This window comes from Danio aesculapii, chromosome 4 (genome assembly GCF_903798145.1).
Source record: "Danio aesculapii chromosome 4, fDanAes4.1, whole genome shotgun sequence".
NCBI lineage: Eukaryota > Metazoa > Chordata > Actinopteri > Cypriniformes > Danionidae > Danio > Danio aesculapii.
The window spans coordinates 44,328,984-44,346,554 of NC_079438.1; the positions used below are offsets into that span (position 1 = coordinate 44,328,984).

Below are 17,571 nucleotides of genomic sequence, written 5' to 3' on the forward strand. Positions count from 1 at the left end.
TTTTTGTAGAAATAAAGTGTAAATTTTCAGATTATTGTTGTGTAAATGAAGTTTTAGCTGAATATTGTGCCGTGTATATTTTATTTAAAAATAAAAGCTTGTAAAAATATTCAAATCATACTAAAACAGCATACACATAACCCTAAATGAAATCTATTTCGAATATTATTTTCTGTTTATGAGAAATCACAACACAGAACCTGACATGTCATGTTTTCTGCAGTTAAACTGGTTTCAGATGTGCATGTCTGTAGCAATGCTCTCTTGCAGAAACCAATATCACAGGAGATGACAACCTTTCGCTTTTAATCCAATACCAAGAGCTGATTTCATTACCATTCTGATTCATTTTATGTGCGTGGAGGGAAATGACTGCTGTTCGGAAACAGAATTACTTGTTCCTAAAGGCTGTTTTCAAACAAACCACATATACTTTGGTCTCCAGCTAACAATCAAAATACTTGCTAAATAAAAGGCTACCAAAAAAAAACAAAAACACATTTAGCATATCAACAATCACCTACACCATATTGAGGTCGCGCAGCCCAAGATTTGCAGGCACATTGAGGTGAAACACCCAAATCTGTTTTGATTTTACTCCATAGGAAAGCAGCGAACCTCCCTTCCGACATCACAAGTTTCTTATTCTGAGAGGAATGTTGCAATCTGAAGCGCTCTGTTAGGATGAAAACTCTGATCCCAGAGGCCTGATGTAGTTGAATACTGATGGAGTAAAAGAGACGGTGAAAGAAAAGCCTCAGCACACTTTACATATCAATGCCTGTCTCAAGCCACAGTTCAAAGGCTGTGAAATCCAATGGAAATGCCCTCGTGTATAAACTTCAACCTGGCACACATGACCTGAGAATGTTTACTGGCATACGGTGTACAGTTCATCTGTTTTTTTTTCTAAAAGTCCAGAAAATTGAAGGCGACGTATTGTTCAGATTTCACTCCCCTAGTGACGTAGGAAGGGGATCTTGTTATATATTAGCACCCTTAACCTGAAAGTTTACACCCACAGAAAACAAACCATTACAGATACTGTCACTGAATGTCTCCATAGACTCTCGAAATGCAATTTTTGAAGAGAATGTGTTGATGAATGTTGATAAAGTGTTATATAATTACACAAAAGAATGTGTACTGTAAACTTTTAAGTTAAAAAAAATCATAATATATGCGAGTTATCACTTTTGTTGTTGTCGTCGATACAATCAACTGACACCCAATTGTCATCATTCGAAAGTTAAAGTAATTAAATAACGCATTGAATTTATAAGCTATTTAAAGCACCCCACCCCCAGTGATACCGGTATTACTGGTGTTGTCACTAGTTGGTTAACTGGTGGGAAAATTTTGCCACCTTCACAATCCTAGTTAATACAAATGCTTTGTGCTCCAAGTTTAGATCCAAAGTCAAAAATGCCACTTCATATATTGAGAAAAGTTCCCAATTTCCTTTCTGAATGTGCTTGTTAACGTTATGCATGGATAATGTGGCTAAAGTCTTCACAGAGGCCACAGATGAACTTAAATTCTGAAAACACTTACCATCAGCGCGATTCATAGATTTGCTTGTTTTGTTGTTTCTGTCATCTCAGAATAACATGTAGCTCATCCGCTCAGTTGCATTTAAGGGAACATAAACAAAGGGGACAGCATCTTAACATAAAATTTCACATTCTGGGGACACTAGAGAGATTTATAAAACCACATTACATTTTGTAGAAGCACATCATTTGTACTTTCAGAATTAAAATCTTTATACAAAACATTCAATGCACACAACTAGAGAGCTTGTTTTAACATATACTTCATGCTACGGTCTCTGAAATGGGACCATCAAGTTTACAGTAGAGGCATCACAGGGCTATGGTGCTATTATGAGTTATAGATCTCTCCTGTGAGAGATCTGTATCTCTTTCCTGCTCCCAAGAACACAGAAACTAGCCAAACACCACCTCTTGCCAGAATCTCAATCACATGCTACGGACAAGTGGACCCTGCTCTCATTTCCATAGACAAACAGCAGCAAAACTGAGTGCCACAATGAGTTCTCATTAATGCTGCTGTGTGTTTGCATGCGTGTAATCTCACTCTCATGATAACGATGCTGCTTAATATGGTTAGTTCGTCCCCTGGCAAACTGACCTGCATGATTTAACTGGTTATTATGAAATTTTTCACTTTATTATTATTATTTATTTCGTATTTATATATGTATATACACAAATCTGCTGAGTAATAGTGCTTTTAGCAATACTTTTTTTAGTAATAGTGCTGAGTAATACTTTAATGCTTTTAAACTTCACTTACTGAGAGCAAAACTTATCTATATTCAATCTAATTGTCACTATCTCTTTCACATGAGATTTGCTGGCAAGTTCATATATATGATGCTATTAAAAAAAACTTTTTTTTCTTCTTTGTTTGATGGCTCCAAAGTGTTTCTGTTGATTACGAAGGGCAGGGTCCATCAGCAAGCACCACAGCATGCCTCAAACATCCATATCACCTGAAACATCCTGCGGCGACATGATAAAGAGCCTGTGCACTCGACTGATTAAACCAGCACATGCACAGACGCAATACATCAACTTCTTCATCCACAGGCAGTTATTATCCATTACTAGAGCAAGACGATGTAATATAGGTCACAAAGATATTCATATACATCAAAGCTAATCTGATAATCTAGTTTCACCGTACTGATTCAATCCGTTTAACTGCAGTGTTTAGATTTGATCTAACAGACGAGCGATGTGTGTATTGTGTATCATCTATTCTAATAAAAAAGGAAAGTGCATAGATGCAGCGCAGGCCCAAACATCATCAGACAAAGAGAGGAACTTCAGTCCATCTGTTTTGCAGGCCGCAGTTGGCCATGCGTGCAGGAAACTGCAGTGTTATTGTGGGATTACAGAGGGCCTCAAATCTCCCACTGTCAAGGGGCAAAGCAATCCCGACCTGAACGTTTGCCCTCGCTGTTTGTCAAAGCCACTGTAATAGAAACAAGCCTTTACAGTCAATAACCTCAGCTACAAATAGATTCTTGGAGATATGTTGAGATCATACACAGAAACACTGGTTGACAGCTACAGAAATGTTAGACTTTGTTGCACACGGAAACTAAATATTGAACTAAAATAACAAACAGTCAAATTTATTTAAAACAATGTTAAATAATATTTAAGAAAAAATAAAAACTACTAAAGAACAAAACTAAATAATATAGAAACTTGAACAAAAATAACAGTCAAATAGTAATCAATACACAATTAACGCACTAATGAAATAGAAAAATTGATAAAAAACATAATAAACACTATAAAATAATAATCATTATCAATTAAAATCAATGATTTAAAACAATATATGTTAAAGAATAAACAATCAAGAATAAAAACTACTAAAGAACTAAATAAAACTACTAAATACTTAGTAAAATAGATAAATAAAAAATGTAAACTACAATTTTGTAATATAATAATTATTATTATTATTATTGTTATTATTATTATTATTGTTGTTGTTGTTGTTGTTAGTATTATTACTAAATTAACTATATACATACTTCAAAAAATTAATCAAAATTCAATACTACAAAATATTTTTTTATATTATTACAACTTATTTTTTTTAACATGTAAATAATCTGTAAACTAAATTTTACAAATACTTCAAATGTTTTTCACAGTAAACAACTGAATAAAAACAAACATTTTTCCAGTGAATCCAACCAATGGCGACCAGCTGAGCTACAGGATATCAATGCACAGTAAACCTGACACCAAGCATCAACCCAAGTTCATTTAAGTTCAACCCATGCCCTTTATAACAGCCAAAGCAGATGAGAACGGTGCAAAAGCACTTTCTGCAGCTGCCGTCAGGACAGACAGGCAGAAACACAGCAGCGGTGCAGTCATAAGGCTCCACGGGCATATAAAAGCAGGCCGGATGTCAGTTCGAACACAAAGAGACCCGTTCGCACCAGATAAAGCCCTCGATTGGTCTTACACACCGGGGCCTCTGCCTCAGCACCATAGGGATCCGATACACTCCGCTAAACACATCGCTAATGTTCCCGGTTTTCCCTTTACAGTGCTGGCAAAGGCCCCGGAAAACTTTCACTGCTCCCTGCATCTTTCCTCAATTTAGCAGAGCCGAACAATGGATGCTGGTACACTAGGAATCCCCATCCCCCCCCTCGCACCACATACATGGCGCTGAAGTGTTATGACAAACCTTCAGGCCGAAGAGAAGTACGGCATCAGCCTTACAGCGAGAATTCACACAGCTGAGCTCAGATCCATTGGAAAATGTTGTTTACAAACAGCGGCGGAGAAGGTGGGATTGCATAAGCGTCTTTGTGCGATTCTAACAGTCAATCTCTTTATTTTTCCTGTGTAAAAATCGCTTATGCCGCCTTTGTTTGCTCGTCTAAAGCCTTGGCAGTCAAACAAGTGGATAGAAACGCAAAGCATTCCTGAAGGAGACGTGCTTTTCCATTTGTAATCCTCTGCTTGGGTCTAAGCAGTCAAGATTAAACAAGGACAACTGCATGGGAATGCTTTTTTTTTTTTAAAGATGTAAGAAATGTTTGCATATTCAAAAAGTATAGCAGCTTGGAGCAATGCAACTGGATATTTTATTGATTATAACACAGGCTCTGATTGCAGCAAAAAATGTACAATCATTCAGTCCCTTGATTATTACATTGTGATGACAGCTTATGTAATTAAATAAACAGTTCTGAGTTTAGTATTTCTTGCATTTACTTTTTTATTGTGGCTCCCTCCCGACTTTTTCAGGGTTTCTGCAGGTTTCATCAAGTCAAATTTAAGACTTTTAAAGATCCTTTTAAGATCATCATAAATCAAATTTTAGACTTATACAAAGCAAAACACTAAGGATTTTTAATAATGGACTGGTTGCGTTTTTTAGCTTATTTTTGGCTTGCCACAACAGCAAAAAAAATCTAATTTAGTTGTTTTTCTTAGCCACATATTTTAATTTTAAAAACTCTAGTTGTATATACTTTCTTCAACATAATGTTTCTTTCTTTAAAAAAATTAAAGTTACCATTGTTAAACATATATTTATTATTGACAATTAAATGAATGATCAAAAATATATATATTTGTCTGCTTTTTGTCCGAATGGAGTATAACTCCTGTTCAACATAATGATTTCTGTTATAAAACCTTGCCTTCCATGCCTATTAATAAATATTATGTCCACTTACTTCTCTAAATATGTTTTTGTATAAATGGAAGATCATGTAAAGGGAAATATATTGCTCTGTTATTATCATGAGCAATTGTGTAATTGTTTTGTAGTTTTCTTTCCCTGATTAGAGAATTACATTATATATATATATATACATAAATGATTGTTGATGATTGGATGGATGTTGGACTGATTGGGTAGCTTTACTTGGACAGAGGATAACTAAGACCTGTTTAAAATGTATTAAGATCTATAATACAATATTTCAGTAAATTAAAGACCCTGTGGACACCCTGTTTTTAGTACCATTTATTTTGCCATCAAAACTACATCAACTATGTGGCGTAAACAAGATTCTGTATAGATCAATGAGTGCTGAAATAAAACTAATAAGCACTCATGAATCTCTACTATTTGTGTTAGAAAAATGCTTGAACGCCACAAGTGTCATGAAACAACCACTGAGGGGATAAATGACTGCAGTTTCAGAATTAACCAGACAGAGTGTGACACTTTGGGTCAAAGAAATTTAACTTGCATCTAGAAATTGGATAAGGAAAAAGATAATAGACTTAAGTCATGACTGGTTTGCAAACTTTGCGTTATACATTTGTAGATATAGTCAACAATAAACTTAACGTTTACTAAACGTAAACTAAAAAGTAAAAAAAAAACTACTAAATGTCCCATCAAGTGATTTGAAATATGCATTTTTATTGTATGTATCGTATTGTATCTATCAATGTTTGACGTAATCTCAACCGAAACACGAAGAGAGGGTGGGACATGCTGTAGCTCCTCCTTTTTTTGTTTAAAAACAGCCAATAGCGTTTTGTTACCGCTCTGCCAGTGAGTGTGGTTGAGCTCATGCACATCAAATGAAAAGCAAACAAAGCGTTTTGAAGGGGGCGGGGCATGTCAGATCCTAGACAGCATTTGATTGGTTATGATGTGATGAGAAACTGTAGTATGGATTGACGTGGAAAAAAAAAACGGTGATCCATTTAGGCAGAAATGACAAACTACAAGCTTTATATGTTTATATCAGTTTTATATCTTCTAAACATAAATTTTATCGTTCGCTTAAAGATATCTTAAAAACTAACAATACTGATACTAACATCAAAAACTTTATTTGACTTTTAATGGGTAGTTTTATATGATCTAAACAAATGTTGTTTGCCTCACAATCACAAATGTAAAAGTATAAGCAAACACTACATAATAGATTTTCAAATACAGCTGATATAAAACATTTGCCTATTTAAAGGGTTAGTTCATCCAAAAATGAATCCTGTGATCATTTACTTGTACATATACAATTGACATCTACAGCATTAAGGAAATAATGGCTAACAGTTTCTAAGAAATTTTTTTAAATATCTTTTTGGGGGGTTTAAAAGAAAAAAGAAAGCCATACAAATTTGGAATAGCTTGAGTGTGAGTAAATGGTGAGTAAACAATCCCTTTAATGTGATTAATATGAATAGCACTTTAATCTAAACTCTCCTAAAAGCTGAAATAAAAGACCTACACAGCTTCGATGAATCCACAATAGGTTAATCAGATTAGAGGTGTCAGACTCATTGAAAATTCAAGATGATTTCATTATGACAAATCGTTACACACGCTATTTAAACTGACCTTGCTAACTGCTGACGCATTTCAAAGACAAAGAAATCAGTACGACACAGAAACTTCAGTTACAGTTGCTCGAACTAATTAGATCAAGACGTGGTTTGGCAATGTGAGAAAGCACTAGAGTTCAGGCCACGCTGATTAAATCAGGAGTTCCAGATAAACAAATTCAAAAGGCCTTACATCTCTCAATGAACCGGCGATAGGCTAAGTGGGAAGCGCAACAGATGTTACACAACATATTGACATTACGCTATTCCACGTTGACCTGTCAAAGCCAACAGGCAGCTCTGACCTGTTCGAGCACGTTTCAGAAGTATCTGCTGATGTCAAAGACGGGTCATCATCTCTCTCGCTCGAGCTTAGGAAGTGCTTAAGGCAAGCTCTGCAAAGAGAGGTCATTCTGACATTCATTTCGCGAATTCCCAGTTGAGCTTGCTCCAGATCTGCAGCTCTCTGATGCCTGCAGCAAATTAGCGAGCGCGGATTGCTGTGTCCGATCATAACAGCAACTTTCTCTCTAAACGGTTGACCTTCATAAGGTGGTATACGCATTTCAGGACATTGCAGAAAACTTACAGTACTCCAAGCAACAGGAGGCACTTTGAAAACCTGCTCCCAGTTGTTACACACCTGTTGGCTAACCTTTAAGGGAATTTTGTTTATTTTGGGGGAGGGTGGGCTTCTTTTGCATGTGTTTTGCAATGACAGAAATGTGACAGTACTCCCACCATATTTCTTTATAGTTGTCAAAGATCCTGTGCATATGCCCTGACATGACTGAGGTCATTTAAAAATTATTTCTGAAGCCAAACGTCTCCAAACTTCCTAACAATCAGATCCGCCTCAAAGTGACTGGTTAAGCCAATAACGTGTTTAAAACCCCCTAAAAGAAAAACAATGTTTGGATAGCACACAAAGCCACAGTTTACAGGAAATCAATTTGGCTGGACAGTCTGAGCAATTACTGTGGTCATGTTGTTTTTTAGTCCTGGTGAATAGTCCGTGGGATCCAGCTGACCAAAATAAAACAAGAAGGTAAATTACATCAGTACTGTGTTTTTCCTCTATGCGCACAGTCCAACTGTCAATGAGTTCATGAGTTCATAATGAAACTTTCTGGTCATGTTTGCCACCTGCTTTAAGGGCTATAATAAAGTAGGCTCTGACATCAGCTGTTTTGGGTAATTAAAGACATTCACCTTTAACCTCAGCCCTTGATCTCTGAAGTTTTTATTCTCTGCACCACTAGCATCACCAAAGAGGTTATTGGTTGATAGATGGCCACACAATTAAACTTACACTTTAGAACGCAAGTGCCCGCCCCCTTTCATATATTTTTCATTCATTTTTGATAGGGATGCACAACTATTGGTACCAACTGATACCTTCCACATTACATATGTAGACACGTAGGCCTGTAACAATGTCTATTTTTTGTTGTACAATATATTGCACCAAAATATATTGCGATAAACGATATTATTGTCATTTTAAAACCTCTTTATGCCACTCTTTATATAATGCCAGAATGACAATATAATATCATCACTATGAAAGTACATAATATTTAATTCTTGAGAATATTTCATTTAATTACAGTTATTTAACAATTTAATAATTAGGCATTGGCATAAGAATGTGAAAATATATATCATAAACTAATAAATAATAATAAATATTAACAAAAACAAAAAAAAGTAACAGAGGCTGCGATATCTGCTACCAGATCTACTTTCAGTTGTAAGACACCCACATGAAAATGTACTAAAGTAATTTATAGTAAATACTACAGTGTTTTTTTTTAACTATCCTGACACTGACACGACCAATAGAGAGGCTGCACAATCAGCTAAAATGTTGCTAGAATTGTTTTTTATGTATGGGTGATATATATTGCATCACCAAAAATAATTGTGGTCACGTCTATGCATCCAAGTCGTTATATTGATTATTGTGACAGACCTATAGACACGCAGCCTACAAATGTTTTTGCAGAAGAAAAACAGGACAAAAAGACGATCAAAATAGCAATCTGTAAATGATTTTTCACAAAGGGACTGTTAAAACAAGCAATATTTGCATAATACGTGGACAAAAATGACAACAATTGCTGTATTAAGCATGCCAGGCCTGTAGGTGGCGATATCAATTTACTAAATAAAAAAATAATAATCTGCGCACACGTGTTCCTCTTGTCCACCATTGTCATTTTTGTTGTCAAGTACTCATGCATGCCTATTGACCGTATTCTAAAATGCAGAAGTGCACTTGTTTTTGCGATTGTTTTAGAACTTCCGATTCAGTTGCCTATGGGAGAAATGACCAGGAATAATAAACAGCAGAAAACAGTCAAACTACTTGCTTTACAAAAAAAAGTGTGTCCATGACTATACAGACAAAAGCAGATTAATATAATAAGAAAATATCAGTTTGCCACAAGCATCAAGCAGCATAAAGACTAGTTTATACTTGACACTTCCGCTAGTTCGCTTGAGTGCATGCGGCGAATATGACGTCATTGCGGTGTTTGCGGAGGGTTGCTTTGGGTGTGCGTGACATGATTTCGGAGAGTCGAGCAAACAGTTTGCGTGGTGCTGCGTTTTATTTGAGTTGAATATGAAACACTTTGAAGAGATTTTGTCTGAAACAGGCACGACTATAATTAAGAAACAAATTATTTATTTGATAACTGAAAAAGAATATTTGAACCTATCGGTTTACAACATACTGATGCCCTGTTATTTTGGACTTTATTTGTGATAATAGTTTATTCTTTCTATAATAAAAAAAATATTTGTAGAGCAACCCACGTTCTGTTATTAACATTTGAATAAAATTTAATAGGTAGAACTGTCCGAGATAAGAACAAAAACAAGTGATGCAAAGTTTGTTTAAAAAAAATCTTGAATGGTTGTAAAAATCTAATAATAATCAGTAAAATAAATTGTAAAAATAATTAGTTTAAAAATATTGAACTATATTAATGATATGATGTCGTTCCGGAAACTTCCTACTTCAATGGCTATCTGTTTGATTTTACGGTGGGTTTCTTTTGACCGCCCCCTGTCGTTTTAAAGAAAATCACAACGGCTAATGCATCATGTATAAAAGCCTCTTCTGTTTCGTGAGGTGCGCGATGCAGCACCAGGTGAAAGTATAAATCAGGCTTAACAAGCTGTTTTTAACATCTAAAAATTAATGGAAGTGAAAGACACTGGAAGTCTCGAACCAAAGACATTTAAATGGCTGTGCCCGCTCGCACGCGAAGAATAAGGTCAATAGACTGATCATGTAATATGGATACACCATTTTCACAATATTTGCATAAAATTAACATCACTTATAAAAACCTGTATGAGTTTTTAAAAACATATCCAGGCCTCCAAATACTACTGGAATATAATTAAAAGGCCAAAAAAACATACAAAGTTGTTCCATTTTAGGTGATTATGATGTTGTGTAAACAATTTCTACAGATTTATGGGTAATGTAGTTTTTCCACCAGATACTCTGGTCTTGAACTACATTTTTTTTTTTACTTCTAGAATAAATTTTAAAAAAGAAAGTTCAAAAAAGTGATCCTGTCAATGTCACAGACCTGTTCAAACTTTTTCATTTTTCAAGAAATTAACCTAAAAATAGCTTAAATTTAAATAACTGAAAACAAATTATGCACTTAGCTTTACTGTCACTCAACTCTGTTTAATCCCACCTACTTGCAGTTTCCGGGTAGTAACAGAGTGGCCAATCATAAGGCTAGTTCCTACTGCTGGAGACAAAAACATAACGAGACATTCCCAGATCCTTTCAGGACTTTACAACATCTCAAAGAGTCTTTCATGATTTACTTTTTAATGCGCTCACGTCGTAATCACACATAAACGACACAAGCGAAAACAGATGGCAAGCCCTGACAGCATGAAAACTTTCCTGATCTGTAAAGCAAACAAATCGTTGCAGGTTTCTTTTGTTCCGAAAAACTCGACATAACTGCACTTCATAAATGATCAACCAAACGTCTAAAAAGCCATCGGAACGGCTTGTTCTAGATGCTTAGATAGACAAAAACAATGCATTGACAGCACAGCCAAACCACACACTGCGCATGAAGGCATGTTGCACACATAATACCAATGGTTTGTCTTGAGCAAAAGCGGACGAAAACAACTCTACAAAACTTTTGGTGTGTGTGTCATTTATGTCAAGTAAACTAAAGGGATTCTTGTGGAGAGGTGACAGAGACAAACATCCGCACCCAGTCAATGTAGCAACAACACAACTTCCCTTGTTCTCAAGAGCTTTAAAATGCGAACAAAAATATTGTAAATTTCCTGTCAAAACATTTAACCCTCAAACGAGAACATTCGACCTTAAAGCCAAAACAAGATGGATCCTCCATATGAGAGAAAAACACATTCAGACTGTGTTATACAATGACGCCGGAATTTGAAGTTGGTATTTTGATTTGTTGTTATTTAAAGAGCGTTCCATCTAAACAAACAACTCGCATATGAATATCTCATTGTTTTCGTTGTTAATATAAATAAACAAGTGATTGATGCTGTTTAAAGGCGTATAAATGTTCCGTTTTCATGATAAAACGAGCAACAAAAACAATCAACAAATAAATAAATAACTGCTTGTGAGGTTGTGCTAACTCGCTAGCAGGCCAATGGAAAGTAACAATCACCATTTTGGTCAAAACACGCCTGGATTTGTTAGATAGTATATAAATAAATATCCGATTGGTATCTATATAAATATGTGCTTAAATCCTGTGGATGTCAAACGTTGGTATGGATTTGAAGAGAAAGGCGATGACAAAACAATCAAAGGACACAGAGCAACATTTCTGCCTTTCAACAGTGACAACGAACAAATCCCGTCGAGAAAAATCAGTTTTTTTTAGCCGAGTTGTGTTATTTAAAAAATAATCCGCAGTTATTCTTGCCTTTATTGCTGGCCGCACTGACAACCATCAAAACACTTTTGTTGTCAAAAGCTGATCACCATCCAATAAACCATTACACTGGCTTTGACAACTGTTTTTCTGAGCAGACGGACGCGTAGAATGGTTTAAAACCAGCAGGAGATGCATTTTATGACTGTTTCGGTGAACATCGGACATATCTGACGGCTACAGCGTTACAGTAATTGTGTTGTTTATATTTTAAAGGATACAGTTTCACCACGTCGGTGTCCATTCGTCTTTTGCCCGGACTTGGAGACGACATCTTTATACACTCCTCTTTCAGATGACCGAAGCTCAAATCTTCTGCGACTGATTCTCGATCCCTTGTCCTCTACCGAAACTGAGTATTTTTGAACATTGGCATACGGCAAGCTGTCGTTTGGAGAGTTATTTTTCGCCCTCCACTTTCTGTCCGCAGCGGATAGTACTGGTAGTCCTCTGCCCGCACTGCTCTCTCTCTCTCTCTCACACAGCTATCTATCCCTCCGCCGATGACGTCATGTCTGCTCGACAAAAGGTGTCCCCCTCCTCTATGCGGCGTTTTCGACGTGTCATAAATAGGGGACGACTCAAATTTGTAGTACGTTCAAAATTGTTGAGTTTTTAGTTCGCTACAAAAACAACTGGGGGCCAAACCCCCTCTGTTATGATGTGTTTTAATCAACACACTTCTTGTCTTTAAACGCTATTACATTTTTGATGGTCAACACTGATAATTAAAGACACAATTCAACGTTTTCTTGTTAGTGACATAATAACATTGCATTTTACAAGTGTGTAAATGCCACAGTCAAATGTTTAAAAGATGGTGTATCCCTTTTAGACAAAAGTATGACAAGACATACATGATGAAAACCAGCAAATGAATATTTTTATTAAATTTAAGCAGACATTTGCATGCACGATGCAGAACACTACAGACAAAACCAAAAAATATCGGCAATCTTTTTGTAAATATGGCATCTATTTCAGCTGGTATATGCGTAAAAGATAGGTCATAAATTATACATAAAATCCATTCACATTTATGGAACTGAATATATATATATATATATATATATATATATATATATATATATATATATATATCCCTACTTTAAAACGCCAAAAAAAAAAAAGACAAGCCTGCAAACACTGGTTCTCCTTAGCTATACTATAATATGAAAAGTGTTAGTTTTTGATACAACTACCATGTTGTCCAGTGTAGTAAGGTGGTATTGGACTATTTGGCAGTCCATGAGAGGTAAAGAGCTTTGGTCTGCTGTTGCTGAAAGGCAGAATCGACAGACCTAGAATTAAAACAGTGTGGAAAAGTTACAATTTCTGAAGAACTCTGCCAGGCTTTACTGTTCCAAAACAAGGTCTTTCAGCACAGTCCAGCTCGATCCATGTGGATTTACTGTCCCAACCAAACCCAATACTGTAAACAAGACTCACATGATAAAGAAAACACTACTGTAAATTGACAAAGAGCAGCGTACACTAGGTTAACATCACCAGGCGATCCAGTCCAACACAGACTACTGGGATGGGGATGATACCTGCCACTGTCGAAATATGAAAATACCCTTTTTGATTGTCATGAGGACCCTGAGTGAAAAGTAAAAACAGAGCGTCACATGAATTGAAAAGGTTTATTAGTTTTAATAAAATGCAGATTTGTGAATGTGGTTCACCTGAGACGAACTGGCTCCTACTGGATTGAGGCTTTGTTTCATGGAAGAAAACAGGGCAAGAGCTGCTTTCCAGCCTGGTTGGGGGAGCTCTGCTTCACAGCCAACAAATCAGAGGCTGTCCCTGACTGTCCTCTTTTTCCACACTCACCCAAGGACACCAGTCTCTGTGCTGGGCTACTGGGTCAAACCACATTTTCTGTGCAACGGGCCTTCCTGTAAAAGGAAAATGATTAAAGTTGTTCAGTATTTTATAACACTTATTATACAAACAATAAGACTAAAAGATTACAAAAATACATTCAATTGAATTTAATTAATTTAATTAAGGGTGCACTGTGATCCTTACATGCAGTCATTTAATATACCATCAATGTATCTTGCATCCCTCAGGACATTCTTATATAAACTACTGTTACACTGAATAGTATTTTAGTTGTTTGGTCTTATGCAAATCATATGTAAAATAGTTACAAAAAAAAAAAAAACTTGAGGAACCAAATGACAAAAAAAATAAATAAATAATAAATAATTGTAAAACCAAAATACTTTTCATCTTTAAACAATAAATCATTCTTACAGGGCACTGGCAGAGGAGAGACGTGGCCGTTTTGTTTTTCTCTGTTGACTAGAGGGCACATCCGTCGACTGGCCCTCTCCCTGGCCCCTGCTGCGGGTCATGGGTCTCTTACCCCTGGACAGGGGGCTGGGATGCTCATCATGTGGGGTAGGAGAGTCCTGCTTCTAGTGCGTAGAGGTGTACTCTCTGCCTAGAGGCACAATTAATATTTCCACAAATTAAACAGATGTGAGTGAATAACAGCAAATATATATATTATAAATTCCCAGTTATGTCCATGTGACTGTTAAGGGATACTTTACCCAAAAATTAGAATTTGGTCATCAGTTAGACACCCTAACTTCTTCCAACCTATAGAAAGCTGAAACACACCAAGTGTCCACTGACTTCCATGATCTTTGCCACTATGCAAGTCAATGTTACAGGTTCTCAGCTTCATTCAAAATGTCTTCTTTTGTGTTCAACAGAATAAAGAAATTCATAAAGGGTCTGAACGACTTGAGGGTGAGTAACTTAGAATTTTTGAGTGAAACTATCCCTTTAAACTTGCAGAAATTCCTCACCTGCTCAGAGCGTGTGGAGTCTTGACTACGCAACTTCATGCGACATGGTGTGGGGAGATTGGGACGGTGACGTAGGTGTGCCCTTATTCCCCGCTCATCCCTTGAGTTGAAGTCACAGAAGTAGAAGATGGATGAGAGGCGGTGGGTTTTCAGCCTCTAAAACAGTATCCATTTGGTAGAAGTTCCACATTCCTACTTTTCTCATGCAGTATGAACACGTGAGGATGGGCAGATTCATAGCATGGAGCGACGGGCTGCATAAAAACAAACCCAAAGAGTTAAGTGAATCAAAAGTCTGCCATGTTTAGATTATCAAATGACTTTTTTTACCTGGCTGCCCAACCACAAAGGGCTAAGATACATGCTGCCACCTGTACAGACAGAGGATCAGATGAAACCTTAGAAGGAGAACTGCCTTGCTTCACTTGCTCATCCTCAATCAGCTGTAGGAGGACACTTATAATATCTTCAGTCAAAGCCTGCGGAAAGAAAATCCAAAATTACTGATGCACAGCAGGATCATTCATGGAATCCTGTTTAAAATGAATATCATACCATGGCTTTGAGTTGCCTCAGGTTTCATAGCAGGCAGCTGCTGTTCTAGGAGGCAAGTGCTCTTGAAACGCTCTAGAAAGGCACTGAGTAATACTGTAGGCTCATTAATAGGAACCATCCAGAAGCGATCTGCACAAATCAAACAATGGTTTTCATTCCTGATTAGGAGACACAGAAAGGCTACAGATTCTCTCAAAATACTGGACATGGAAAATCTGGCCAGGAACAGAATTTCTCATGCTGCGTTGAAGCTGCTGGAGCACCTCTGAAATCCGTCCTTTATCTAAAACAGCAAAAACAAATACTAAATGCATGCATTGTTACAAAATATGCTTTATATAAGCAAAACTCACATTTCTGGAAGTCTAAGGTCGCTTGAATTGATGCACAGAGGAAAGCCTGGCAACTACAACACTTCACAATGTCACAGTCTACATTGATCCAGCCGTATCGTGCACATCTCAGAGGTGATGAAAGCACACTCGGCTTTCCAGCCCATTTCAGACAGTGCTTATGTTAAGGATGAATTTTGCAAAGGTCTGATTGTCTCTTCTTTCTTACATAAAGGCCTAAATTTCATAGGAAAATGAGATCAGTTCTGATTTCATGGTGACTATGAAGGAATTCCATTGTATTGCCATATGTTTTCATTTTAAATCACATTTTTTCTAACAGAGATGGACTAATGGCTAAATGTATGATGCAACATCTTTAAAATAAATCAATGAAATCAATAAACAGTCCAACAAGCAAGATTATAATGAATCTATAACATGCACCACTTGTTTTTGGTGTCTCAAATACAGCTTCAACCTCACAATATTTCCACAGCAACCAAAAGGATATCGAGTAGGATTCCACTCTGTTAAAAAAAGACTCTTTGTTTGCTGCTTCGCAAGGAGCTTTTCCAAGGCCATTCGGAGATAGTGTGTTTGCATCCTGCTGTGAACTGAGATATGAAAAGAAAAGTGGACACATTAAAAAAAAGAAAGACTAAATGCAGCCAAAAATTTTACTTTGCTGTTAATTTAATAAACAACACATTTAAATAGTGATTTTATTTCTCAGTTTTGTACATTAAAGGATATTTAGCTGAAAATGTGATTCATAAAATGCCAGTCAAAGGCTATAGACACTTGTAACAAAATGAACAGCCATGACAACACTTGAGGTCTTAAAAACAAAACAGTCAGTCTATGCAATGCAATTTTATTGACCTCATTACTACATTTAATACAGTCACAGTAAAGGATCGTGAACATGAGTCTGAAATGCAAGCTTTCAATGAGAAGTCACATATTAAATATTGTTTAGTTTTGCTGCACAGACTGACTGTTTGATTCACAAGACCTCAATGTATCATCACAAACCACAAATACTAATTTGTTTTGCTTGCATACATATTTCTATTTTAAGAGTCAGTGGCTTGCATTTTACGAATCACCAAGAAACACAGTTTGCCGATGTTTTGTTAAAGAAATTAAAGTCACTTCTTAACCCTGAATGTGAAATCTTCAACATACATTTTGGAGTGAACTATACCTTTACATAAATACAACCAGTATGAGCTAACAATGAAAGCACTTTTACTACTTTGGAGTTTGAACAGAGAAATGTTTGATTAAAATATGGATCCCGATGGTTTTCTGGTATTCCAAGATTGTCTACCAGCTAATAATAACCAGCTGCAGATTGACAGGTAAATAAATATCATGTTTGTTTCTAATGAGTCTTTTAAGCTGGTTTGTCGATTTTTGCCTCTGTGGTCTTGTAGTTTGAACAAGCCAATGTCCATTTTGGGTCATCTATTGTGTACTAAAACAGCTACCGGCATTTTCCACTAGGGTTTTCAGTAAAAACTTATCTTTATGCTGGATTGTTCACCGCCCCTGTCCTCCATTCTTCTCGCACTTTAACACTTTTTTGCAACGTCCTTCTCATTACAGCTGAACTCTTACCAGTTTAACACGCTGTCTTCCGAGGCGACCCCTTCGTTGAGAAGTTCTCGCACTTTCAGTGGCGATACAAGAGGAGACTTGCTTTGTTTTTTCGCCGTTTTTCTGGCCGATTTGCACGGCTGCCAAGCGCCGCCATGTTCGGTGTCTGTCTCTAAACCCTCCCGCAGCAAAAGATAAACTATCAGCATTTTTACACAGTTCCGCCCCTTCTTTACAAAAATATACACTGGGAACTGTTTAATAAACTTTATATTATTTTGTGTAAATTCAAATTTAGATGACAGTGACTGCATTGCAATAATTTAATTGCAATAGTTTCTGAAGTAAATACACTTATACTTTTTAATTTTTTCACAACTGTGGTGGGACACCTATTGACGCTCTCCTCTCCCAGTTA

At 36.5% G+C, this 17,571-nt stretch overlaps 2 protein-coding genes across 2 annotated transcripts in view; both read right to left on the reverse strand.

The window, feature by feature from the left end:
- ube2h (ubiquitin-conjugating enzyme E2H (UBC8 homolog, yeast)) overlaps window positions 1-12,327 on the reverse strand; it is a 43,628-nt gene extending 31,301 nt beyond the window's left edge. Inside the window, exon 1 of the mRNA XM_056455763.1 lies at window positions 12,055-12,327. Within this exon, the coding sequence (XP_056311738.1) occupies window positions 12,055-12,107 (53 nt within the window). The 5' untranslated portion in view covers window positions 12,108-12,327. The remainder of the gene's footprint in view (window positions 1-12,054) is intronic.
- Window positions 12,328-12,939: 612 nt separating this feature from the next.
- zc3hc1 (zinc finger, C3HC-type containing 1) lies at window positions 12,940-17,310 on the reverse strand. The gene is given in 20 exon segments (XM_056455077.1): window positions 12,940-13,405; window positions 13,407-13,435; window positions 13,522-13,645; window positions 13,647-13,711; window positions 13,714-13,734; window positions 14,104-14,258; window positions 14,261-14,288; window positions 14,662-14,715; window positions 14,717-14,746; window positions 14,748-14,800; window positions 14,803-14,915; window positions 14,992-15,140; window positions 15,217-15,231; window positions 15,233-15,348; window positions 15,420-15,464; window positions 15,467-15,499; window positions 15,570-15,723; window positions 16,063-16,165; window positions 17,175-17,272; window positions 17,275-17,310. Coding segments are annotated over 20 exon segments (1,461 nt in total). The 3' UTR covers window positions 12,940-13,365.
- Window positions 17,311-17,571: the final 261 nt, after the last annotated feature.